Source organism: Eumetopias jubatus, unplaced genomic scaffold (genome assembly GCF_037043125.1).
Source record: "Eumetopias jubatus isolate StellerSeaLion01/CBP00866 unplaced genomic scaffold, mEumJub1_p1.0 scaffold_9, whole genome shotgun sequence".
NCBI lineage: Eukaryota > Metazoa > Chordata > Mammalia > Carnivora > Otariidae > Eumetopias > Eumetopias jubatus.
This window is the reverse complement of record NW_028274815.1, coordinates 116,083,839-116,111,381: the sequence shown is the minus strand read 5'-3', so window position 1 is coordinate 116,111,381 and position 27,543 is coordinate 116,083,839. Positions and strand designations below refer to the sequence as shown.

Sequence of the window (27,543 nt, the reverse complement as noted above, 5' to 3'; positions counted from 1 at the left end):
GGCGGGGTGTCGTTCCCTTTCGCTGATGCAAGAGCCTAGTGCGGTGGTAGGAGCAGTGTCGGTAGGAGCAGCGCTGCCAGCGGGGCCTGGGGCTGACCCGTCCGACTTCCCGTCCGTGCCGAGCCTACTCGAGCCGCAGCCATGTCCGGGGACGAGGTGAGGGCCTGAGCCTGGCTCTAGGGCTAAGGACTGAGGCGGAGAGTCTAACCCACCCCGGTGTGGGAGACCGGGCCTGCGGCCTAGCGGCCGGCCGCCGCCATGTGGGGCAGCCGGGCCTAGGCGGCTGGGAAAGAGAGAGCCGGTGAGGACTTCGGAGCCGCGGGCCTGGTCGCGGCCGGCTCTCCTCAGGGTGGCGGCGCCGAGGCCTGCGTCCTCCTGTGGCCGGCGTTTCCGGGATTTTGAGCTCGTTGAGCCGCCCTCCCAGAAGGGGGCTTGAATGCCCGGGTAATGCCCCAAAAGAACGAGATTGGGGCTGCCGACCTCTGCATTCCTTTCGATTTGACAGTGCGGCTCCAACTCTCCTCGCTGGGCGCCGGGAGTGGTGAGAGGAGCCTCCCTCAGCTCCGGCGGAACGCCCTCGTTAAAAACTTTGCAGGCTGGCAGGCTGGCTTGTCCTGGCCGGTATCCGCCCTTATTCTCATCTTGAGCATTATAGGGGTGAGGGAGATAGGACAGAGGAAAAGACCCTTCAGCCTCAAGTGACTCACCTCGGAAAGTTTTAGGGCGGGAGCCCCTGAGCCTCCCTGAACAGAGAGCTCACAGCGACGTGAGCGGGAAGATCGGGCTGCGAAGCTGGCTGGATGTTTTTCCACCGTCGTGCTTGTACTTCAGCAAATTTTCTCAAATCCTTTTAAGCCAGATCTGTACCAGTTCATGTAAAATCAAACGGCTTAAAATGAAATTTGATTTAAGTACTGTCAGTAAGTATTGACTGAGGGAAAGCTACAGCTTACCGGTCAGGTCTCCCCGCCGAAAAAAAAAAAAACTCTTGAATTTATAATTCACTTTGTAAATATTGGGGTGCTTGCCCTATAGCGCCTTGGAGAGGAGGAGGAAAAAATCGAGGCTTCCTCGAGCGTTGGTTTTTCTAGGTAGACCCTGAACGATGCTTAGAATTTCCACAGTAGTGGAAAGGCCTGATCACAGGGTAAAGGGAGTGGTTAAGAAGGCAAGTACATGTGCTCACAAAAAGGATATTCTCCAATTTGCTTAGAGTTAATTCCCTTGAGACGTAAGTGGTGGCTAATTCGTGGAGGGATTTGAAGACCAAATTAAGGAATTTGGATTTTATTCTGGAGGAGGCGACTCGACTCTCACCTTTGATTTTAACAATAACCGTGTAAAATTGGTATCATTGTTATGCCCATTTTAGAGATGACAGAACTGAGGCTTAGAGGGTTGTATGATGCCCATGATTAAATACTAAGTGGCGGAGCCAGTAGTAGAATTCCAGATCTATGCAGTATTGCCTCCATCTAGGTAACTGGGAAGCTCTTGCTCTGTTAGGAGATAAAGAGTCTAAATGAAGTAGGTGGTTCTTGCTTGGAGGTCATGCTCTGACCTCCAAGACATTGCTCTGGCCACTGTATTTCAGAAGTTCTGAGAGTGGCAGTGTTTCATGCTTGTTTCTTTTCTACTCCTTTTCTCAGCTTTTCATAATCTTTAACAGTGCCTGTGTAGGTCTGTGGGGTACTATTCTGTGTATGGGGTTTATGGTAAAGTACAAGTGTTGTAAAGGAGTTAAGAGATCTACTAGTAGCTACAGGAGAAGAAATAGGACCATTTCAACATAGCGATTTGGGGAGCTGGAGGATTCAGTTTTAGCAGTGGGATCAAGTTTTGAAGGAAGTGGAATGTGAATAAATTACTGAAGGGTGAACAAGATTTTGCCAGCAAAAAATGGCAGAACCAGCATTCCAGCAGAGGGCTTTGGAAGCCAATAAAGTAGTAAGCAGCTTAGCGCTTCACAGGTCTACCAGTCCAACTTCATTTTATAGGCAGGAAACTAGGGCCTAGGGAGGTTAACTTGCCCGAGATCACACAGCAAGTTAGTGGGACTAGAAACTCAGCCTTTGGCTTCAACTCTGTAGGTATGTGCAGAGTCTGGTTCCTCTAGTACTATTGACTAGTATTCTTAGGCCAGTCCTTAACTTCTGACTACTTTACAGACATGTAAGGATCAAGTGAAAAGTTGTACATGGAAATGATTTATAAACTGCCAGGGTCTCCCCAAGAGTAGAAGTTCTGGGCTAGGATAGAGGGTTAAAGAACCTACTGTTAGTTTTTTTTTCCCTATTTTCTTCACATTTCCTTCTTTCTTTAAACACTTTATTGATGTATAATTGACATAAAATAAACTGCGTACATTTCTTTTAAAACCTAGTAAATAAGCCAGAAACTCACCAAAATATAACTTTTTTTAACCTGGTGGAACACCATGCCCTTTAAAAAGCAGTGTTCTAGAATTATGGAAAAATATCCTAATCTGCAGGCATTCATTATTTTTCAGACCATTTTTTTTAGTGCTGTCAATAGCTAAGATTACTGCTTATTACTAGGTCCCATTTACAAGGTGTCTGAACCATTAGGTTTTCACGCAACATGGTAGGATGTTTTACAAAAGAAACTTTAAACTTAAAAAAAAAAGTTTCTGATTAAAAATGGACTGTGTGTGGGGCGCCTGGGTGGCTCAGTTGGTTAAGCAACTGCCTTCAGCTCAGGTCATGATCCTGGAGTCCCGGGGACGGGGTTGAGTCCCACAGAGTCCCACATCGGGTTCCCTGCTCAGCAGGGAGTCTTCTCCTTCTGACCCTCCCCCCTCCCATGCTCGCTCTCTCTCTCTCTCTCATTCTCTCTCTCAAATAAATAAAATCTTTAAAAAAAAAATGGAATGTGTGTTGTACAGAGTTTACAAAGCACAGAAGAATACAGAGAAATAAAAATCTCCCAGGATCCCATCACCCACAGATGACAATATTTAGCATTTGTTCTCACCTTGCTTCTCTAGGTTCTTCTGTAACTAACACTTGCCTCCTGGGTGTGGTGTGGCCATAAAGTTATCATCTCGGGTAAATTCTTCTGGATGAGAGTAGGTTACCACTTTCATGAAGCATTCTAGCATTCTCCAACCCAACCCAACCTGGAAAGTTGAAAGTGGGAAGCTGCTTTTGAAAGCTTTGTTGTGGACTTAAAAAAAAAAAAAAAGCTAAAGAGATGCTGTGGTTTTTTTCTAAGTGTACTGTCAGGCAACTATTTGCTTCTCAAATCCAAACTAGTCTCATAAAACATTTTGAATGTACTGATTTGTAAGTCAGACATGAAAATCTTAAAAAAAAAAAAGCAAAAAACATTTTTTTTTTACTCAGGACTGACATGGCCTTCTATCTTGGGGGAGTCCTGCTCTGGGCACCACTTTGGGATCCCTGGTTTCCTTATATTTAAACTCTTATTTTCCTATGTGGTGTGAGTATATGAGGCAATGACTTTATGTGTTAAGTATCCAGAGACAGTAATTGAGAGAGATGTTAATTATTTCAGTATATCATTCCTGCATGTTTATTTCTCTTTACAAGACTACAAGCAAACTGCCTGTACACTTAAGTACAAATGATATTCAGAGGGTAAGAAGACAACTGTGGTGCTGTCCTCTGATTTAAGAATCCCTCCTAGGGCGCCTGGGTGGCTCAGTTGGTTAAGTGACTGCCTTCGGCTCAGGTCATGATCCTGGAGTCCTGGGATCGAGTCCTGCATCGGGCTCCCTGCTCAGCAGGGAGTCTGCTTCTCCCTCTGACCCTCTGACCCTCTTCCCTCTCGTGCTCTCTCTCATTCTCTCCTCTCAAATAAATAAAATCTTTAAAAAAAATAAGAATCCCTCCTATCTTTGGTCTGTCTTGCTGAATAATAGTTAAAAGATAATATTCCAGGGAACTTGATAACTTGGGGAAGAATGCAATAAATTGTAAGCCCTGCCAGACAACCAAATTTTTAGTGCCTAGTATGCTGTCCTTTTGCCAAATCTCCATTTTCAGTAAATGAGGATAAACTGGATGCCTCCCTGGAATAGATTGCAACATTCCATGTACAGTGACTCAGGACCTAATAGATTAGCTGTGGGGAACTTCCTCCTGTTTCTCCTATTTTCTTTTTTTCTTTATTTATTTTTTATATCTTCTTTAAGTTTGCTCAGTAATGTTCTTCAGACTGACTGCATTTCAGAATTACTCATTTGCTACACAGTTAAATCTTTGTGAAGGTAGCAGAGGAAATCTTTGAAATGAGGCTGTATCAATTTCCAGAATGTCTTGCAGAGCCTTCTTCATTGGGTCAGGATGATATCTACCCTACCTTATTACAGACCCTAGTTTGGTTTCAGTGTAGCTCAATTTCTCTAATGTACTTGAGTCATAAAGAAATGTAAGGAAATTGGAATCAATTTTGGGAATCTTTTTGAGAGTTTCATGATATGTCTTAGAAATTTAATCACCCTGAATTGATGAAATTTCAGTGATAGGAATCAAGAGATACCATGCTTCGTCAGAACTATAAAGCATTACATAAATTATAATTGCTAACATTCATTGAGTACTTTTGTGCCAGGCACTGTGCGAAGTGTTTTATATTTAATTACTCATTTAATCCTCCCAATAACATTATTAGGTTTGTTTTTGGTTCCGCTACTTATCTCCATTTTATAAATGAGGCATGTACAGGGCAAGAACTTATCTGGAGTAACACAAGTAAGTGCCAGAGTGGATTTGAATTCAGTCAGTTGGACTCCAGACTTGTGCTTTCAAATACTTCTCTGTCACTCAGATCCCTGGGCAAAATCCTAAATTTAAGCATGGTAGAATTTGGACAAAGATTGGTAAGGGCTTAGAGAAAAATACTTGGGACTTGAATACAATTCTGTTTGACTTCAAAGACCTCTTTACATTGTACCAGGCATCTATTCTATATGTTGTTAAACTGTTGTGTCTAAAATAATGATCTATATTTTTTTCCAAGATACCAGTGTGCACAAGTTGTTTATAAGTAAGTTTAGTTTTTCACTTACTCTCTAGTGGACATTAGATTTAAAATAACTAAGAAAACTTAATGTTCCCGAAACAAAAAGCAAAATAAAAGGTTGTATGGAAGTTTCTCTTACTCAGAGATTTGCTATAGGAAGGGTTGCTGATGGATTTTCTTAAAGATTTGTCTGAACTTGGGCGGGGGGGAGTTCTTGTTTTAATTTTTTATCAGTTCAAGTCTCCTGGCATAGCAACCCCAGGTTACCAGCCGTAAATAAAGTCTCCAAATTTGCTTGTGAAATTTAAAAGTGAAGTTGCAGTATCTTGTGAGAATTTACAAATTTCAAGGCAGGTGCATGTGTTTCCGAAGTATACCCCTCCCCCACCCCTTTACTAATAAGGGAAGGTGGTTGGATGGACTTTTTGTTTGTGTTTGTAAAATCCTTTTTGGTACTTTAATGCACCATATATTGTACTTTCAAGCGTACACTTTTTGAGTATACAACATATTTGGAATGTGAGTGTCTTTAAAAACGATCACTTGGTTCCTTTTTCTTTTTTTAAACAGATGATTTTTGATCCTACTATGAGCAAGAAGAAAAAGAAGAAGAAGAAGCCTTTTATGTTAGATGAGGAAGGGGATGCCCAGACAGAAGAAACCCAGCCCTCAGAAACAAAAGAAGTAGAACCAGAGCCAACTGAGGATAAAGATGTAGAAGCTGATGAAGAGGACAGTAGGAAAAAGGGTGAGTTGTAGTTATGAAAGAGTCAGTGATGTCCTATGAGACCTGATTCTCTTCTGTGAGTGTTTTGGATTTTGTGCACAGTGATCTCTCAGCCTGGTAAATGAAGTTGAGGCTATCAATATGTTGTGTGCACTGGATCTTGCCAGATTCCTGATAGACTTGTTCCAGAGAAATTCCTGCCAAATCCACAAGTTGCAGAGATGACAAAACCTCATCATTCCAGGCCTGGTTTTTCCAGTCTAACCTGTCAGGTCTCTTCCAATTTTAATTGTAGTTGTATTTGAGTGTAGGCAGAAAGACATTAGAGCAAAACAGGCAGTTTTGTATCTTAGCAAACCTGAGAATCTATAAAAGAGATTAAAATTATAGCCTAAAATGTTTGGATTTAGACACCAGTGTTAGTTATTCCCTCTTGTGCTCTAACAGACACCAAATGATTACTAGAAATAAATGATACAATAAACATGATTTATGTCTATTGAACATAAGACACTGCTGGCAATGGGGAGAACTGACATTCGTTGAGCATCTAGCATGTGCTAAGCATCTTGTACATGTTTTTAAAAAAAATGAAAAATAAGACATTCTTGTAATAAGACAAAATGAATTCATAAACAGCTCCTTGAAAAACTTTGTAGCAGAGGGATCCTAAAATATTCTTAGTGTACAATAGGGCAGGACAAATGGAAGACTTATTGAATAAACCCATTATTACTAATGGTGGATAGTTTCAAATTGTAGCCTTATTTTAACAAATGTCATATACTTTATAAGGCCCTTTGTTGATTGATTTTAGTAACAATGAGCTAACCACTAGGATTTAGATGAAAAAAGTATAGCACTTTAGTAGCCAGTAGGGAGATAGATAAGCCAGTAAGCACCTCTGTTGGAGTAACAAGGTTCTTTCAAGACACTTAGAGGGGCACTTAAAACCCAATTGGGGGATAGGCTTAGAGAAGGCTTCTTGATGGTAGTTACTTCTAACCAAGATCCAGTGAGATGAAGATAAGTGCAATATGAGAGGGCCAATGGGAGGCTTAGGTAAGAGACCACACACACTACACTAAGAAGTGGAAGTAGTTTAGTTGGACTGGAACCAGGAATTAAGGGTTGGTAGATGAGAGGGTAGGCAGAAATGGAGAGATAAAACTAAGAGACCCTTAGAAATTGTGTTAGAACTCTGACTTTGCCATAAGAATAATGAGGCATGGTATGGTCAGATTACTAAGTAAATATTCCCAACATGGTCCCCTAACCAGGATTTTCCTACAAAGCTTTGACTTGACTTGCCATTGAGTTTTTCAGAACCATAACCTTAGGTTGTAGAGATACCACTGTACTAATACCCAGTCTGTCTATTCTGGTGACTTGACTAATTAATAGCTGAAATGTTGGTTTAACTCGGTTTGTGCTGTATCTTTTGCTAGTTGTTAATACTTTTAATTATCTGTCTTTTTAGATGCTTCTGATGATTTAGATGACTTGAACTTCTTTAATCAGAAGAAAAAGAAGAAAAAAACAAAAAAGATATTTGATATTGATGAAGCTGAAGAAGGTGTAAAGGTAGTATTGCTTTCTTATTGAAGGTAAAATTTGACCTCTCGAAAGGTTGCTAATAGCTGATGTTTCTTTTTGTCTTGTCTCAACAGCTTTGCTTTTGTTATTAAGTACCTGATCAGTGTTAAGGTCATTTTCTTGGGAGTGTGTCTGACTAGGTATCTTAAAGGGATTAAACGGTTTAAAGGAATATAAATTGAGTTTTACACATTGTATTGCAGTGCCATTAAGATGATTACAAAATGCCCTTGGTCATTAACCACACTGAGATTGGCTGAGGAGATATTTCTGTAAGTGAGAAATCCTGTGGAGCATATGTTCATATGGTTTCTTCTTCTTCTTTTTTTTTTTTTTTAAGATTTTATGTATTTATTTGACAGAGAGAGACACAGTGAGAGAGGGAACACAAGCAGGGGGAGTGGGGGAGGGAGAAGCAGGCTCCTGGCTGAGCAGGGAGCCCTATGTGGGGCTCGATCCCAGGACCCTGGGATCATGACCTGAGCTGAAGGCAGACGCTTAATGACTGAGCCACCCAAGCGCCCCATATGGTTTCTTCTGTTAGACTTTCAGTAGCATGTTGAAAATACAAACTTAGGTATGTTCCTTTCAGCAGCAAAAAATGAACCCCAGCTTGCGATGGTTGGTGACTGATGATTTTATGGCCTGTAGGAGAATGGGAGCATTTAGGCTGGTATTATGGGGTTCTCTCGTCTTTTAGGGATATGAGGCCCTGTGATTATCTTGTTACTGGATCAGTTTCCAATATAAATATCAAAATTCTTTTGAACAAGGGTGGATAAATAGGTGGGTAGGTGGGTAAATAGTAGAAGGATGGATCAAGAAGGAGCTGAAAGTCTGTTATGCCCTTATTTAGAGCTACTATTTTAAAGGCCCTGTCCAGGAATCCTAAGCAGAGCCCACACATCTATTTCAAAAATCCAGGATAATAGCAATTTTATGTATATACAAGTGAGAAGGAGCAAGCATGAGAATACACATATACATGTATTAAGTGTCCCATTTTATGCTTTCTACCCCAATTTTTCTTTGGTAAATAGCTTATTTGCTCAAACTCAAGTAAATAAGGTGTATCTCACATGTAATAGGAAATGTATACAGTAATTTGTTCAGTTTTGGAAACAGTGTCACAATTTTGATAGCTTGGTTAATTCAGCAAATATGTATTGGTAATTACAGTGAGTCAGGCATTGTGTGCTAATTGCTAAGGTACTGAAATGAATGAGATATTTTTCCTTTTCAGAGATTATTTTAGTTCAGGAATAATTTAGACTCCTTTAGAACAAGATGATTTTACCTGGATTTATCTTATTCTCTCCCTGTTTGGGGATTCTCTTCTCTTCCTACTGTTGTAGGGAAAGTATGAAAGAAATATTCAGATTATACTGAACAAAACAGGTATAAATATCCTGGGTAACAAGGTGACATACCAGATGTGCTACAGAAGGTCTTGGTTAACAAGGTTTTGTTGGTCAGTTCCTCTAGTAGCTTTTGTCCTGAAGAGTCACTTATAAGCTCTGCTCCTACTAAGTGTTTAAATACTTTTTTCTCTACTATTGAAGGCATAACATAGCTTGTTACTACAAGTATCTTCATCAGACAAGGCAAGGAGTTTAACTTGAAACTAAAGTGTTTTTAAGATACTGGGTGTTGGGTTACTCATACACCTGAATTTTCAGACCATCACAGGGCTTTTGAAAAATCTTGAAAAACAGTCTGCCATTTTCTGTGTTTCACTGGGTCTTTGCCTCAGTTTGGAGGTAGATCTGGCTGGAATGAAGTAAATAGTATAGGACTAGAAATTAGCTGTTGTGTGCTAATTTGTACCAGTATATATCTAAGTTTCTCGTTTAATGACTGTCATGTTAGAGACTAAATATCTGCTTTCTCGTGTATGTGTTACCCAGCTACTACACATGAGCTGATTGGTTTTTGATGGCCAAATGGGGCATTGAGGCTACATAGCTGGATTTGGGATCTCAAGGCTGAGTGTCATTTACTCCCAGCTATTCCAGTTTTTCTGCTAAGATTTATGAAATTACAGTGGCCAGTGTCAGAGTATTTCAGGATGTAGGCATGTAAAAATAGATGTTGATAAGGTAGTACTGACAGCATACTTGACAGTAGGAAGCCGGATAAGCTGGTGAAAAGGATGGAGACATCAGAAGACTAGAGACTGAGACTGGCCCTTTCTGATCTTCTGGGGTGTGTATGACTCATTTCTAGTGCCCTGTTTACATCCATAACTGTAGCAGCCAATCTTAGGATCAAGCTGTACCGTGTCACCATCCATTCATCAGGTGACTGTAAATCTCTGGGTTCTGCCTTTTCCTTCTTTCATGATGTCATCTATTGAAATGATGCCCAAAGACCTCTTCACAATCTGGTACGAGCTGACTGTGGTATAATAAAAAAATAAATATTTGGTCTTTGTCCCCAGTTCCTGGCACACAGCTTCTAAAACCCTTGGCATCTCTGGAGTGATAAAAGTGTCTTTTGAGAGATGACTAGTGGCTGGGAGCCCCTGGATAGGTTTAGGGTGGGGGGCTGGTTGTCAGAAAGATTAAGCCGTGATTAGAGGATTGGAACTTTCACATTCACACTCCTCCAGGGAAAGGAACTGGAGATTGAGTTCAGTCACCAATGGGCAGTGATTTAATCCTGCCTACATAATGAAACCTCCATAAAAACCCTTCAACGGCGGGGGTTAGAGAGCTTCAGGGTTAGTGAACACTAACTGTTGGGCAAGTGGTATAACCAGAGAAGGCTCTGCACCTGCCTGCCTCCCCTCTTTTCTTGCTCTATGCATCTCTTCCTTTTGGCTGTTACTGAATTGTGTCCTTTATCATAAACTCGTAATAGTTAACTAAAGTGTTTTTCTGAGTCTGAGTCGTTCTAGCAGATTATTAAATTGGGGGGGGTGTTCTGAATTTGTAGTCAAGTCAGACTAAGTGTGGGTAAAACGTGGGGACCCTGTGCTTGCACTGGCCTCTGAAGTAAGGACAATCTTGTGAGACTGAGCCATTAAACTTGTGGAATCTGTCACTGAGCCTGGGTAGTGTCAGAATTGAATTGAATTGTAGGCCACCTATTTAGTGTCAGAGAGTTGGACAATAGCCGTGGGAAAAAACCACATATTTGGTGTCAGGAGGAAAAACGGCTCCCATTGATTGCATCAGAATACTTAGAAACTTCTTTAAAATACTCCTAAAGCCTGTTCCTGCTAAAGATTGTCAACCAAAAGGTACAAAACCCAAAAGGAATCTTTTTTTTTCCCTTTTTTCCTTAAGATTTTATTTATTTTAGTGAAAGAGACCACATGAGTGGGAGGGACAGAGGGAGAGAGAGAGAAAATCTCAAGCAGACTCTGCACTGAGCACAAATCCCAATGCAGGGCTCGATCTCACGACCCCAAGATCACAACCTGAACCAAAACCAAGAGTCAGATGCTCAACCGACTGTGTCACCAAGGTGCCCTGATACAGGAATCTTTTAAAGATTCCCAGGTGATTATGACAGTGGCCTGGTTTGGAAACATGGGCACTAATTACAAGATCTCAAGGCTGATGGATAAAATAAAGGAAAAGATGCCACAACAGTGTCTTACAGGGGTGCCTGGCTGACTCAGAAGAACATGTGACTCTTGATCTCAGGGTTGTGAGTTCAAGCCCCACATTGGGTGTGGAGCCTCCTTTAAAAAAACAAGGTGTCTTATTAAAGAACTTCCAATTTAAATGACAGACTTTATTTTTAATTTTTTTTTTAAGATTTTATTTATTTACTGGAGAGAGAGCAAGAGAGAGAGCACAGAGGAGAAGCAGAGTCCCCGCTGAGCAGGGAGCCAGATGCGAGGCTCCATCCGAGGACCCTGAGATCATGACCTGAGCCAAAGGCAGACGCTTAACCGACTGAGCCACCCAGGCGCCCCTATTTATTTGTTTTTTATTTTTATTTTTTTTAAAGATTTTATTTGACAGAGAGCAAGAGAGGGAACACAAGGGAACACAGGGGGAGTGGGAGAGGGGAGAAGTAGGCCTTCTGCTGAGACCCCGATGCAGGGCTCGATCCCAGGACCCTGGGATCATGACCTGAGCCGAAGGCAGACGCTTAACAACTGAGCCAACCAGCCGCCCTTATTTATTTGTTTTTAAAGATTTTATTTATTTGAGAGAGGGCACAAGCGGGGGGGTAGGGGCAGAGGGAGAGGGACAGGCAGACTCCACACTGAGCACAGAGCCTGATGCAGGGCTCAATACTAGGACCCCGAGATCATGACCTGGGCTGAAGTCAGATGCTTAACTGACTCAGCCACCCAGGTGCCCCTAAATGACAGACTTTCTGAACCACTTTGGTTCACTCGTGAGAGACATTACTTATCTATAACTTCAGTTGTGATTTGTTTTCCTCCAAATTTGTTTCCCTCCAAATGATGTCAGCCCATGTCATTTAAAAAAAAATAGTTCTAGTATCAAAATGTTGATTCTTATCTCAATTTCTTAGGATCTTAAGATTGAAAGTGATATCCAAGAACCAGCTGAACCAGAGGATGACCTTGACATTATGCTTGGCAATAAAAAGAAGAAAAAGAAGAATGTTAAGTTCCCAGATGAGGATGAAATACTAGAGAAAGATGAAGGTAGTATTGGGGCTCAGCAGTTCATTTCTAGGTTACTCAAGACTTTGGCCTGGTCTCTTTGATGACCTTTCTCATTTTTCCCTTCTCGTTATTTCCAGTGCCTGATAATGGAAACTGAAAGGAAAGGGTATCTAACTTGATGATAACAGTTCAAGATTTCATGGGGGAAAAATTTGGCAATTGGGATTACACTAACTGTAACTGTTTAAATAATGTTTCTTTTTTTGTTGTTAAAGTGCTGTTTTATTCTAAGTGCTGAAGTTCTTTAGAGAACTTTAGTGTAGTTAGCAGATGGATTTTTTTTTTTAAAGATTTTATTTATTTATTTGAGAGAGAGAGAATGAGAGATAGAGAGCACGAGAGGGAAGAGGGTCAGAGGGAGAAGCAGACTCCCTGCCGAGCAGGGAGCCCGATGTGGGACTCGATCCTGGGACTCTGGGATCATGACCTGGGCCGAAGGCAGTCACTTAACCAACTGAGCCACCCAGGCGCCCTAGCAGATGGATTTTTTAATGGATGTGGATGTTTCTTTTTTTTTTTTTAAAGATTTTTATTTATTAGAGAGAGAGAATGAGAGATAGCACGAGAGGGAAGAGGGTCAGAGGGAGAAGCAGACTCCCTGCTGAGCAGGAAGCCCGATGCGGGACTCGATCCCGGGACTCCAGGATCATGACCTGAGCCGAAGGCAGTCGCTTAACCAACTGAGCCACCCAGGCGCCCAATGTGGATGTTTCTTAAGCGCTTCAAAACATCTGGACTTTTTTCCTCTATTCCAGTGCATTATGTTATGTGTTTGTTAAATCAAGAAATAATTCGGTTTGTCTGTTACCACAAATTCCTAATTAGAGAGGTCTCTGTTAAGGGTTATTTATGAAAGTTGTAACATCCCTGTCTTGAAGAAGTAATAGGTTGGTTGTGAGCCTTGATGCTTTTATGCGGCAGGGAAGACAAATGTCTTTGAAGCTTTCATTTCTCTAGATCTCCGCGCGCCTCCCCCCGCCCCCCCGCTTTGTTACTGCCTACCACTCATTCTTACGGTCTTTATTATCTGTAGCTTTAGAAGATGAAGACAGCAAAAAAGATGATGGTATCTCATTCAGTAACCAGACAGGTCCTGCTTGGGCGGGCTCAGAAAGAGACTACACATATGAGGAGGTAAGATAAATTATGTTATGAAAAAGGGCTAAGATGTTCACTCGAATTCAAAGAAGAGCAAGATCTTTATTTACTTATTTTTTAATATTTGAGAGCAAGAGAGAGAGCATGCACAGTGTGGGGGGCGGAGAGGCAGAGAGAAAGAGAACCTCCAGCAGACTCCCTGCTGAGTGCAGAGCCCGGCTCCATCTCATGACCCTGAGATCATGACCTGAGTCAAAATCAAGAGTCGGATGCTTAACCAACTGAGCCACCCAGGTGCCCCTGAAGAGCAAGATCTTTATACTGAATTGGAAGGGCCATCGAAGAACAGATCCTGAAACAGACCCAGAGAGGTCACACAATCAGTGCAGTGTTGCCAGATACCCTCAGATGCCCAGAGTTCAGCAGTCATTCTGGTGGTATTCACTGTTCCATCTGAATCTATGAACTTCTGAGGACATGCAGCCCCTTAATTGAGAGAGCAGTATAGAGGAAGGGGGTAACTTAAGTTAGGGCCAGTGTGAGTCGAGTTTATTTGGGCTTTCCTGAATCGTACTTTTCCACGTATCACATACTTTCCCTAGAAACAGCAAAGTTAGTAGGGCTCCTTCATTCAACTTTGAACTGAGTATTGCTGAGCATCCCTAATTGACCAGATCCTGGTTGAGGATTGAGTCCTGCTCTTAAGGCAAGGCCAGAACATGTAGTGGTAAGTGTGTGTGTTTAGCAAAAAGTGTTTATGTGCTTCTGAAGTGAGCACTGTGTTTAGCAAAAAGTGATGTTTGCTTTGCTTGAAGGTAAAACAGTGACTCAAGTAGGAATTTTATACTGCTGCTATTAATAAGAATGTATGTGAATACCAATTGATTCTCTATAGCTACTGAATCGAGTATTCAACATTATGAGGGAAAAGAATCCAGATATGGTTGCTGGAGAGAAAAGGAAATTTGTCATGAAACCTCCACAGGTCGTCCGAGTAGGAACAAAGAAAACTTCTTTTGTCAACTTTACAGATATCTGTAAACTGTAAGTTGGTTAATGGAGAGTCCTCCACCCCAAATACCAGATACTCTGCGGGGACTATGTTAAATGTCCTTATTGTGCACTTTGTTGCAGGTAGAAGGAAAGAATGCACAAATGTCGGGGTTGGTTTGAGGGAGGTCACAGTTCAAGTCTGTCAGTTCTTCCTGTTCTAGGTCTCTCGGCTTGTTTTATCAGGCATCCAGAGGTGAGAGAAGCCAACTCATGCTGACCCATGAGAGTGGATCTTAACCAGATGGAGGGAAGAGGGAGGAGGTTGAATGTAGTCCTCAGACAGGAGCCTGGGGAGCCCAAGGAGGTGGAAAAACTCATTAGGCTGGGGTGGGCCTGCCAAACTGCAAAAGTGAACTCCGGGACAGCAGCTTTATTTGGCGTGCCTCTTCTTTGAATGGTCATTGCCAAGACATGGTCGATTGAGATTTTAGCTTTCTTTTTTTTTTTTTTTTAAAGATTTTATTTATTTACTTATTTGACAGAGAACGACTGCGAGAGAGGGAACACAAGCAGGGAGAATGGGAGAGGGAGAAGCAGGCTTCCCACTGAACAGGGAGCCCGACTCAGGGCTCAATCCGGGACCCTGGGATCATGACCTGAGCCAAAGGCAAACACTTAACTGAGCCATCCAGGGGCCCCATGAGATTTCAGCTTTCTTAATGATCATCATCTCCCATGTGTATCTGACCCCCAGGTCATGTTCTGGGCCTGGCACTTCTCATAGCTCAGCTGCATCTTTTCTGACAGGCTCTTTAGGGCAACTGACCTTATTTATCTACTGTTTGTTACTCAGTTTCATAAATGATACATGCTTATTGCAGATAAAAGGCAAAACAGTGATGAACAAAAAAGAATAAACACTAAAAATTCTACCACCCTGAGATAATCACTTGTTTTCATTATAGGCATTACTTAAAAGGTTTTAGACTTTTGGCTGATGACAACAGTAGTATATTCTTACTGTAGAAAAACTAGAAAATACAGGGCGCCTGGGTGGTTCAGTCGTTAAGCGTCTGCTTTCGGCTCAGGTCATGATCCCAGGGTCCTGGGAATCGAGTCCCACATCGGGCTCCCTGCTCAGCGGAAAGTCTGCTTCTCCCTCTCCCACTCCCCCTGCTTGTGTACCTGCTCTCGCTGTGTCTCTGTCAAATAAATAAATAAAATCTTAAAAAAAAAAAAAAAAAACTAGAAAATGACATGCTAAAGAAAATGAAAAATCTATAAGTCCACCATTAAGAGATAATCATAATACTTTCATGTTTAGTATTGTGCATGTATTTTTAAATAAATTAGTATTATACTGGTTTTCAATAGAATTTTTTCTTAATATATCACAAAACTTTTACCCATGTCATTAAGTAGTCCAGAAATGTTTTGAGTAGCAACACAACATATTTTAACAGTTCCTTAGTTGGATATGGTTGCTTCCAAGTTTTCATGATCAGTGGAAAAGCTTTAGGAAACATCCTAATACACGTATCTTGACAGTAACTCAAAGCCTTAGGGCAAATTCCCAAAATGGAACTGCCAAGTGAAAAGGAATGGGTTATTTTCATGGCAGATGTTGGCAAATTGCTTTCCAGAAAGCTCCTACCCATTTATACTCCCACTAGCAACGTAGGAGTTTACCTTCCTATTATATTTTCACCAACCCTCACTTACTACACTTTGGGAAAGAATAACTTAAAATTGTAGTAGTAGTACCTGGTTATTGGAACAAGTTCAAACAATGCCAAGTAAATAAAATTATTTTTTAGAAAAGATTTTAGAGAGTGTGTGCATGCGGCAGGGAGGAGCAGAAGCAGAGGGAGAGGGGAAGCTGACTCCCTGACAATGCGGGGCTTGATCCCAGGACCCTGAGATCATGACGTGAGCTGAAAGCAAGAGTCAGATGCTTAACTGACTAAGCCACCCAGATGCCCCCGAAGTGAATAGTACTAAAAGTTTAAATACTGAATGGCATTGCTCTGTATTTGCTTTTTCCTATGTATACTTTGGCGGGGGAGGGTATTTAGAGACCTGCCTTGTTCTAAAAGCAGGATAGAATAGATGTATCAAAACTTGTTTAACTGCTCCTCACTTGTGAATACTTAAGCTGTTTTCAGTTTTTCTGCTCTTGTGCTACCATGAAGTATTTCTCTATATATTGTTCCTTTTTTGGTAATGAAGATTTTCAAAAAGGAAATACATAGGGATTAGCAGAACAAACAGCCAAGTGTCCCATTGCCTACGTTTCTTGTATTTTGCCCTGTTGACACATGTGCATCAGATTTTTTCTTCTTTAAAGGTTTTATTTTTTATTTATTTCTTTAGAAGGGGAGAGAGAGAATCCCAAGCAGGTTCCATGCCTAGCGGGGAGTTAGAGATCATGACCTGAGCCGAAATCAGGAGTCGGACACTTAACTGACTGAGCCACCCAGGCACTCCCAGATTTTTTTCTTCTTTAAAAAGAGGGTTTTATAGTTACAATCAAGGACATCTATGTTTCTCTTTCTGATTCTTTCAACTTTCCTTCTCAGAAAAAAAGGTTAACCTCTAAAGTTGTTTACCTTTCCTGAACATGTTTCTAGCCTGAACATGTTTCTAGACATTTATAAATAACATTACTTTATGGGCTGTAAAATGTAAATAAATGGTATCTATGTATCTTTATTTCAGGGTTTGATGAGCTAGGCACTAAAATTCACCAAATAGTTGAGTAATTACAGATAAAAACAGTGAGCAGGATGGGTTTGTTTTATTTTTTTAGATAACCGGTAAGATTTCCAGTGAAGGATAAAGTTTATATCACTTTCTTTTTAGATTACATCGTCAGCCCAAACATCTCCTTGCATTTTTATTGGCTGAATTGGGTACAAGGTAAGAAGCTATATTTACATTTATATACAATTATAGATAGTAGTACTGGATGTTTCAAAGGAACTTCTCGTAACTTGAAAAGGGTACATAACACCCTTAGAAAAAACATTCACACACACAAAAAAATTCACATAATGCTAATTAGAGGAACTTTTAGGTTCAGTGAGGGAGGGAAATCGTTTGAGCTTAGCTGCTTAGGAATAGGGAACAGAGTTAAAAGTGGCTCATCCATACAGGCCTGCTGGTGTTCCTGTCATTAGAATTCTTGGGTCTCCTTATGGATCAAATATTAGACTTCAGAGGAAACCATTTTCTTAGGTCAGAATTTATTTTCTAAATTGTTAATAGGCTATCAAAGAAACAGGTTGATGCGTGGCACGGGAGAAGACATTGAAACAGAGATCCATAATCAGTTCCCTGTCTTCAGGGCTCACATGTTGAAGGCACCAAGCCAGTCCATTCCCATGCAGGGAGACCAGTATCCCACAGAGCCATCCCAATGAGTTATGACCATAAGTACCAGGAATCCAGAAGTCCCTTTAAAAGTAAGTAACATAGACTTAGAGCATGATAATGATGAGTAACACATACTGAGTGCCTACTGTATGCCAGGTACTATGCCAAGCACTTTTTAGGGGTACTGTCTCAGTCGTTGTAATAGTCCAGTGAACTGTAAGTGGAAATTAGTATTACCCGTCTTACAGGTTTGGAAACAGGGAGTTCGTCACATCGCTAGCATAGTCAAGGCAGCCAACTCAGCTCTGCCGGTCTCTAGAGCTTGGGCTCTTAGAAGGCTTAGAGAGGTAACTAAGGTTGTTTGCTGTCTTCTTTCTCAAAAGTCTTACTATTTAAACTCAGTTTGTTGGAACTGACTACACTCGCTGTGGGGTTAAGGAGTGATTGATTTGACTAGTGGTAGATATGTAGACTCTGTTGTAGAAGAATGCTTTAAATGTAAATTTGTTACACTATTCTTAACTTGCATAAACTAATGAAGGAATAAAAACTCGCGGTGTCCTGCTTCTCGGAATAATTTACAGTTTTTGTAGAGGTGGGGTGGTTGTAACCAGTGAATTTATGGTCAGTGGGCTATTATGGGGTTGTTGAGAAAATTCAGTTATCTTTTGACAGTGAATGGAAAAAATTTCCTACATCAACCATTGGAATCACTGTAGCGTGGAGATTAAGGGTTACAGTCCATGGAGGATGATAATAAAGCTTTATAGTTAAAGGAAAAACACAGGAGAGGTTCTTACAAAGGTCAGTTTTATGAGATGCAAAACAAATGTAAATTTAATGCTACCTGGCTGAATTTTGTTGTTTGACTTTGTGATTTGTAACAAATGATAACATCTAGGGCAAAGCTTTACCTTACCAGAAGTGCTCGTCAGATTTGTAACAAATGATAACATCTAGGGCAAAGCTTTACCTTACCAGAAGTGCTCGTCAGCACCACTGACAATATGTGACCTGTGATTTCAGCTGTACTTCTTTATTGGTAACAGTTTTGTAGAGATACAGTTCACACATTTAAACGTATGAATGGTTTTTAATATGTTGACATAGTTGAACAGCCATTACCGTAACTCATTTTAGCATATTTTCATCAACTCGATGACTGAATCAAAACACTTGGTGCTTAGAATTTTTAAAGATAGAGTTCCCTTCCTGTTTTTATATTTATAGACCCCCCCTCACTGCCTTGTACATGCTATACATTCAGTAGAAGTGTCTTTTTCCTTTGTTAGATGAATAAGCCATCACGCACAGTTAAGGAATCAATTTGTTAGACTTAATCATAAACCTAATTATGTCACTGGAGATATAATTGGTTGAAATTGGATTCAGTGTGAGGAAATAGTACGTCATCAGGCACCAACTACTTAAAAATAAATTTTGAAGTCAAGGTAGTATAGCACTGCTCCTAGAACTTGTCCTATGCCATTGAATATATTTTAAATAGGTTCTGGAATTTGGTTTCTTACAGGAAACAATAATGGAGATACTTTTCTTTTCTCTCATAGTGGTTCTATAGATGGTAATAATCAACTTGTAATCAAAGGAAGATTCCAACAGAAACAGATAGAAAATGTTTTGAGAAGATATATCAGTAAGTGTATAATTTAATTACATCATTCTGAAATGTTCTCAATCAGGCTGTAATATTTTGGGGGAGATCTACAGGTTTTTTAATGAAGCTAGAAAGGCTGGCCTTCGCCTTCAAAGATGAGGGGAAATGATGGGAAGATGGGACAGCTACTCCTGGCAGCTGCTTAGGGGTACAGAGAAGAAGGGTTTTGATTTCTTAAGGCCCAGCAGATCAAGGACGCTGCTTGGTTCTAGGCTGAAGGCCAAGTCAGGGAAATCTCTTGGCAATCAGGCTTGGCCTGCCTTTTATCTTCCTAATCACTTGAAATTGGTGTATTCCCACCTAGGAAAGCTAATTAGTTCTGAGTGGCTCTCCTGTAGATAGAACCAGGAATGGCATCTGGCAAGCATCCCTGCCTCCTTGCACATTTGGAGTTTTTTCAACCCTTGGTTTAGTACCTGAAGCATCACAGCAAATAGCTTGTGTCTTTTTATCCTTAGAATATCTAAGTTAAGCTAAAGCTTTCCCTGGTCTTGGTGCCAGCCTGGGCTTGTGGAGTTCATGGTAGAAGATGTTTCAGAGGGAAGAAACCTCTGGCTCACTGCAGCCGCCAGGTAATTCTGTATGTTGCTTTTCCTGCAGAGGAATACGTTACCTGTCACACGTGCCGATCACCGGACACAATCCTGCAAAAGGACACCCGACTCTATTTCCTACAGTGCGAAACTTGTCATTCTCGATGTTCTGTTGCCAGCATCAAAACCGGCTTCCAGGCTGTCACAGGCAAGCGAGCACAGCTCCGTGCCAAAGCTAACTAATTGGCTAACTACCACTGATTTTGCAAAGTGTGTTGTGGAGATTTGGCTGGACAGGTTTACCATCAGAATGGATATACCACTGTATTAAAAAACAAGATAGAAAAGCTGCCAAGTTCTTTGGCGTGTGGCTGGTTGGTCTGAAATCCTTGCAAGATGCCGATGCTCAAGCTGTTGACATACTCATTGCCTACTTTAACAACTGTCAGAAAAACGTGATGGGGTAAGGCGGTGCTTTTTTAAAATCGTTCATAGACTTATGTAAAATGCAAGATAAATTAAAGTTATTATAACAGTGATTCTTTCAATTTGCTTTGTCCTTCAGTTTTCTATAAAAATTATGCTTAATGAATTCAGCAAAAACAGTTGGTGCCTGGACTCTGGTGAGGTCTCTATATCCTCATCCTGAGAAACCGGCCATTGACAGGTGCTTCAGCTGGGCAGCTGTTTTTCTTCTCAGCTTATCTTGAGATAAAGCTTCACATGAGAGGGTGGTTGGAACATGAGATCTGGGAGGACAACCCGTTTTCAGTGTCCAGGGAATGATTACATAGATTATTTGAATCCTTTTACTTATGTGAGGATTGTTGCTACTACCTCACTGCCAAGTCCTCCAGCTGTTACCACGTGAGGGGAATACAAGGTGCTAGGTACCCTCCCTCCCTCAGAATTTTTCTTTCTTATACTGGCCACTAAAAAAAAATCTTAGAAATACAGCCTTTAAGTATGTCTTGTAACCAGCACACTGAGAAAAACCCTAGTTGGACGTCTATTGGTGAGGAAGCAGTGTGGCATGTCGTGCCACACAGAGAACTGAGCAAACTATGATGCTAGAGAAAGCTTTTCTTTCCCCAACTTCGGTTGTGGGTTTGAAAAGACCCACTACAAGTGCTTTTGTTTCCTATATTAGAAGTAGCCTCAGTGTCACCATGAGAAACCAAGAGGTGATGGTGCTCTTGGTGCCTCGAGTTATGTCTCCTGATGATTTGGCTGAAAGGCTGTTTCTCCATTCAGCACAGGGAGAAAGATCATTTCATGTGTCTGCTGTGATCTGCCTAGCACATGACGGTAAGGGCATAACAATGCTCCTCATAGTCTCGATGGCTAAGTGGCCCCAGGAGCAGTTGCTCAGCCCTGAATGTCTTAACCATGTTGTTTTTAATCACTGTGACCCTTAAAGTACAGGCCAAGTGTTGGCCATGAAGTGCTGGAGGGAGCAGAGTAGTCCCTTGACCCAGTAGGTCCCAAGAAGACCACACACTGGCTGAGCTCTGTTTATGATGCCGTCTTCCCTTTTTGTTATCTATGCCCAGACAATCCCCAGTGTCCAATGTTACTGCGTGAATAAAGCAAGGATTAGTGCCTCTTGTGTAATTAGCGCTCCATTGCTTGTGTATCTATCTATGTGTTTCACTCGTTTCTTTTTACTTTAGTGGGATCCTTTAGGGAAGACAGGATTTTACCATTTTGCCTGTGTGACAGGTTGGCACACAGTTGTTGCAGTTTCAACCCAATTTTAACTTAATTCTCAGAACAGTTTCTGGACTGATAAAAACCCTTTAAGACTGTTTGATTAAAATGGAATTAACTATTAACCCACTCACTTTTCGGCTGTCCTAAGTTACCCATTCACAGTAGCATCAGCTTCATCTGTCTCTACTACCTCACACCAGCCAGCTCAGCTGCAAGGAACCTTCTACAGGGTGACAAAAGGCACCCTGAGGGTTTTTGATCAAGAGCCAGGTTTGGTTGTTGAGAAGGGAACAAGACCGTTTCCAAAGTGTCGTAGGAAACAGTCTCGAAGAGTGTTTCTAATTATGCAAAGGCGAAAAAAGAAGGGTTCCACTGGTGGTTTAAAAAAAAAAGTCTGCGACTAGATAAACAGGTTCCATGAATGCGTCTTTAGTATGCTGATGTGCGCAGTTAGCTCTTCAGTCTTCAGAGAAACCTTTTCTGACCCCATCCTGGCTCACTCCCGCATTTCCACCTTCCCACTGCATTGTAAAATACTATTTCCCCTCCCAGCCCACCATAACATAGGGACCTAGAACAAGGGTTTTTTTGTTCACTCATGCACCCCTAACTACTGAGAGCAAGCAGTTCCTAGCAAGTTGTAGGTGTTCAATACTTGAGTTTCTTTCAAGATTTTTGAGAGCGAGCAAGCGTGGGCAGGTGGGTTGAAGGACAAGCAGACTCCCCCGAGTGGAGCCCAATGTGGGGCTCGATCCCAGGACCCCAAGATCACAACCTGAGCCGAAGCCAGACACCTAACCGAATGAACCACCCAGGCACCCCTTGAATGAGTTTCTTTAAAAGAAGTTTAGAATGGGGCACCTGGGTGGCTCAGTCGGTTAAGTGTCCAACTCTTGATTTCGGCTCAGGTCATGATCTCAGTTATGAGATTGAGCCCTGTGTCAGTCTCCATGCAGGGCGTGGAGCCTGCTTAAGATTCTCTCCTCACCCCCACACCCCTGCTCATGCTTATTCTCTCTTGCACTTAAAAAAAAAAGGCACAGAATATGTAGACTTTTATAGCCCCTTCTCCCCGCCCCAGACATCTTACAATGTAAAGTGTTCTACAGGAGAAAAAATGGTTGGCTGGACATCTTGAAAGATATGCTGCTGTGGTCTGTGAGGCCCCAGTTCTGACCTGACCTTCCCCCACCCAGATCCTTTGCGTTGGCAATTCTAAGGTTTCACATTTCAACAGAACATTAGATTTTGCAATGTGTTTTTAGAATTTGGGCTTTGTAGCATGTGGTCTTTTTCCACTGAAAAGATGGATTTATAATTAAAAACTTAATTCCCATAATCCTACCAACATTTTTCCAAGTTAGTACAGTCTTCATAATTTTTTTAAACTGCAAAGAGGTCCACCCATGTTATACCATAGTTTATTAAATCAGTGCTTGGATGGGTATTTGCTAATTCTTAAGACTGCTAGGAGTATGGACTCTGAGCAGTCTGGAGTGGCAGTCCTCTGCCAATGATTAGATCCTGTATTGTCACCTATGAAATAGGAAACTGTCTACCTCAAAGATGGTGAGATAGTATATGTAAAGTGCTTAACCCTGCCTGGCACTTGGAACTGTTTTCCTTCTGTGGAATACTTCCCTTAGACTGAATTTCCAGGGTCAGTGGGCAGGAGACTTTAGGGTAGCCAAGTGAAAACTGTAGGTATCGCTTTTATTTCTATGGTGGTGGTGGGTTTACTGACTTCCCATTGAAGACTGCTCTTGAGAGGGATGGTGGTTTGTCTCAGATCCTGATAAACCCTGCCACCCCTGGCCATAGGGGCATCAAACCCTCCCAACAACGTGCAACAGAGGCATGGCCCTTGGGGCTCTGTTGCCTTGATGGTGCTTTTTGGGAAGAAAGGACCAAACACTTGCTGGGTCCCCTGTGGCTGGCTGCCATGGCTCCTGTCCTTCCAAACCTTCCCTGATAAAATATTCCTGAACCCTTCCCATTGCTGCCCCTTGATTTAAGCATGGGCTCTCTCTTATTAATACAACACTGGAAGTTATTGGAGTATATGGAAGTTATTAGACTATAAGCTGTTATAAAGGATAAGTATTAATGGATATTCTTCATACTAAACAGTAACATTTTAATAGCCATCTTTTAAAATTAGCCTCATCAGCTGCATATTTTCATGAGCTTTTTAAACGAACCAGAAACAAGATGACAGCCAAAATCTTACGTGGGAAGCTGGCCAAACCTAATCCTATCATAGTAAGCAACAACTTCAGTATCCTAATTCTCAGAGGCCAAAAACAGTTATGAGTGATTTTTCAGTCCCAGATATATCCGTGCACTCACTATGACTACTGTGGCCCAGAATCTGGGGTATTCTTACTTCTTAATTTATTTTTAAGGTAGACTCCATGCCCAACATGGAGCTTGAACTCTGTCCCTGAGACTGAGAGTCACATGCTCTACCAACCAGGCACCCCTATTTTTTTTTTATTATATTCTTAAATAAATACTCTTAAATAATTCTGAGCTATTCCTAAATATTCTTAAATAATCCTTTAGGTAAGTGGCTAGTACTACCGAAGTCCTAACTTTGTGCCAGGCCCTGTTCTAGTGTTTTTCTTTTTTGTTAATTCAATCAGCACAGCAACCCTTTGAGGAAGGTATACTAATCCCCATCTTAGAGATGAGGAAATAGACTCAGAAAGGATAAGCAACTTGCCCAAGAGGTACACAGCTGGTAAGCGGGGAGCCAGGTTGCAGGTCCAGGCATTTCAGCTCCAAAGCCTGTGCCCTGCCTCTCATGGACGGTGTCATATGTTCAAAAGTTATTACCTGAATGCCTGCAGCGAAAGGCAGTCAGTCCCCTACCCTCCTGGAGCTTACAGTTTAGTGAAGATGACAGATGCGCAAACCAGTTGTAAATATAATCTGGTGAGAGGGGTGGTGATAGAACTAGCATGACTGGAAGGGCCAGTGTGAACTCAGGTCAGGAAGGCGTCTGAACGAGCACTGCAGCTGTAAAGGCACAAAAGCCAGATCATTCTTTTCCACAATTAGTTCAATGTGCCTTGATGATAGGGGTCAAACTGGGAGACGGGAGATGTTGAGCTGCAAAGAGAAAGGAAGGGGTCTAGAATCTACCAACTGGGCAGTGAATAACTGATGGCAGTAAAGACTTGCATGGCAAGGAAGCATCAGGGAGAGCAGGTTCGAGCTTACTGTAAAAGTCCAAGTAAGATATAAAGGGCCTAATCTAAGGCAGTGGGATGGAAAACGACCATGACCTGATGATTAGGAGAAGATGCTTGACTGAGGTCCTTGTGGTCATCCAAGTGCAGCTATCAGGTGGGCAATTATATGTATCCCCTGGTGCTCCTGGGGAGTACAGAGTTAGGGTGGAGATGGGGAGGCATTACTGTGGAGTCTGAAACCATAGATTCGGTTAGCCAGGAAAACTGTACAGAAATATTAAAAAGGGTGGAGAGGTACTGGCATACAAGGAAGAATCAGCAAAGGAAACCGTGTACACAGGAGAAAGAGCCAGGAGAGGCTACTGTCCCAAGAAGCAGGAGAGGAATTTCAGGGTCAGTTTGTGACGGGTATGTGGGAAAGGACTGCCCAGGTTTGCATCCTGCCTCCACCTCCTCAAAGACAAGATTCACTGCCAAGACATGATCTTGGGCAAACTGTTCAACCAAAGGTCTCAATTTTCCAACCTGTAACTTGGGGTAAGTATCTCCAACTCCGGGGGATTATTGTGAGGGTTAAGTAAAATAATGCAATCCCTGTAAAGAACTTAGCAGAGCACACAGGAAATGCTAACATATATGTGTTATATCCCTCTTTCTACAGAGTCAGATGCTGCAGGTGGGGAGCATATAATTAAGAACACAAAGGTGGGGGTACCTGCCTGGTTCAGGTGGAACAGCATGTGCCTCCTGATCTCGGGGTCATGAGTTCGAGCCCCATGTTGTGTGGCGATTACTTAAAGAAAAAAAAAACCCAACCCACCAAGGTAGATGCTGGATTGAATTGTGCATCTCCATAGTTATTTAATTGACCAAGTTACACATCCCTTTTTAAAACCCTTATGGGCAAGAATGAATGAGACAGTCTCTGGCCTTAGCTCTCAGTGTGGTCAGGGAACTGGACACTGTGCAGGGGGTAGAGGAAACACTCATTTTTAGAGGTAAGAGGGGACTGGAGGATGGGCAAGAAATGGGATCCAGGTCTGAAAGTGGGAATGGGGGGGCGCCTGGGTGGCTCAGTTGTTGGGCGTCTGCCTTCGGCTCGGGTCATGATCCCAGGGTCCCGGGATCGAGCCCCACGTTGGGCTCCCTGCTCCGCAAGAAGCCTGCTTCTCCCTCTCCCTCCCCCTGCTTGTGTTCCCTCTCTCACTGTCTCTCTCAAATAAATAAATAAAATCTTAAAAAAAAAAAGTGGGAGTGGGTAACCCTGTCAAGTTTCTGTTCTGTGCACCTGGAAAAGCCAAACCCATGCACTTCCCCAAACAAGATTTGGCTGCTGCACCTTTGTAGAAGGACACCCTGATCATCTGGGCTCCCTCAGGAGGTAGACTGAGACAGGGGTGCAGGGAGGGGAGTGTGTGCACCAGGAGCCCACTCACCAGTCAGAGGAGGCAGGAGTCCATTCATTCATATACACAGGAGGGCCAGCCGGGCTTGCTCCACAGGCTTAGTGACCAGATAGACACACTGCTCTTGACTGCAATAACTCAGATATAGGGAAAAAAACTTGCTAATATTCTCCTTTGCCTTCTTTTTATACTCTTTTATAATAGTCTATTGACTTTCTCTTTGTAAGCTGCCTGAAATACGTTTTGGAACAAAGTGAATATAAAGTGAGTAGGGGAAAAAAAGAGGGAAGAAAATTATAGTCTTATTTTTAAGAAAATCACCTGAATCCGGAATAGGTAATAATAAATGAACTTAAAATTTATTAAGTATTGTCATAACAACAATGTGCTCTCTTCTGCTTTTCAGATGAGGAAGATGAAGGCTCAGAGAGGTTAACTGACTTGCCTAAAGTCACACAACAAATAATCTGGATTGGAACTCAGTTCAACACAAAATCTATACTCTTAACCCAGTCCCCCTAAGGTAGAGCAAACTCCTTAACCTCTATGAGCCTCAGTTTGTGTTCTGGTTATCTACTGATAGAGAACAAATCAGTCCAAAACTGGGTACCTTAAAAAGATGACAATCACTGATTATTCTCCCTCACGGTGCTGGGCTTTGACTGGGGTCAGCTAGGCAGTTCTTACTTGGTTCTCAGGTCAGTGGCTGGGTGGGACTCATCTTGAAGGCTTCCTCACTCCTGTCTTGACAGCGGATGCTGGCTGTCAGCTGGAACATGGGGCTGTCAGGCCTTGCCATGTGGTCTGGGCTTCTTCACAGCATGGTAGCTGGGTCTCAAGACACAGAAGTGGAAACTGCTAGTTCTTGAGAACAGAACTGTGAGACTGGCACAGCATCACCATCACTGTATTCTGCTGATCAAACAGCCGGAATCCAGATAAAGGGGAGAGGGTATAGATACCAGCCGTCAACATGGCCAAGTTTTTAGAAACCTTCACATCTATAAAATCTACAAAATGGGCACAACTACACAATGAAGACCTGTTGTTTTTGTCAGCCCAAACCTCCCTTCTTCTATCAACAGAACTCCTGTTTTCCTTCTGGAGATTCTCCCCTCCCCCTCCACACTCAGGCCCTGGGGCCATGCTCTGAGGACCTGTCTTGAGAACAAGGCCCACAGAGGAAGCAAAGCTGAGGAACAGGGAAGAAGATGCCTGATGACAACTCCTGAACCCCTGAGTCCCACTGGGTCTGAAGGATTATCCCTGGACCTTTAAATATGCGAAACAATAAACTTTCTCCTGCTTAAGCACATAGGAGTTCAGTTTCTACAACTTGTAACCAAAAGTTTGTATTACATACACCTAAAAGGTGGTTGCAGAGATTAAATAAATATAAAATGTGCCTTTACACAGCAGATATTCAAGAAGTGGTTTACTGTTATGTGGTCACAGCTGTAAGGATTTGTATTTGCCCAAAGTTTAATCAGTGGCCCAACTGGAACTCAAGCCCGGGATGCCTGATCAGAATCTTTTGCCCGCTCTACCTTTCATATTTCTGTGTTC

The 27,543-nt window shown here is 42.0% G+C and overlaps 1 protein-coding gene across 1 annotated transcript; it reads left to right on the top strand.

The window, feature by feature from the left end:
* EIF2S2 (eukaryotic translation initiation factor 2 subunit beta) lies at positions 1–27,388 on the top strand. The gene is made up of 9 exons (XM_028118665.2): positions 1–156; positions 5,578–5,755; positions 7,215–7,318; positions 11,831–11,966; positions 13,021–13,121; positions 13,981–14,129; positions 16,941–16,997; positions 19,022–19,107; positions 19,729–27,388. Exons 1-9 carry the CDS (start codon positions 142–144, stop codon positions 19,902–19,904), a joined length of 1,002 nt encoding a protein of 333 aa, XP_027974466.1. The 5' UTR covers positions 1–141; the 3' UTR covers positions 19,905–27,388.
* Positions 27,389–27,543: the final 155 nt, after the last annotated feature.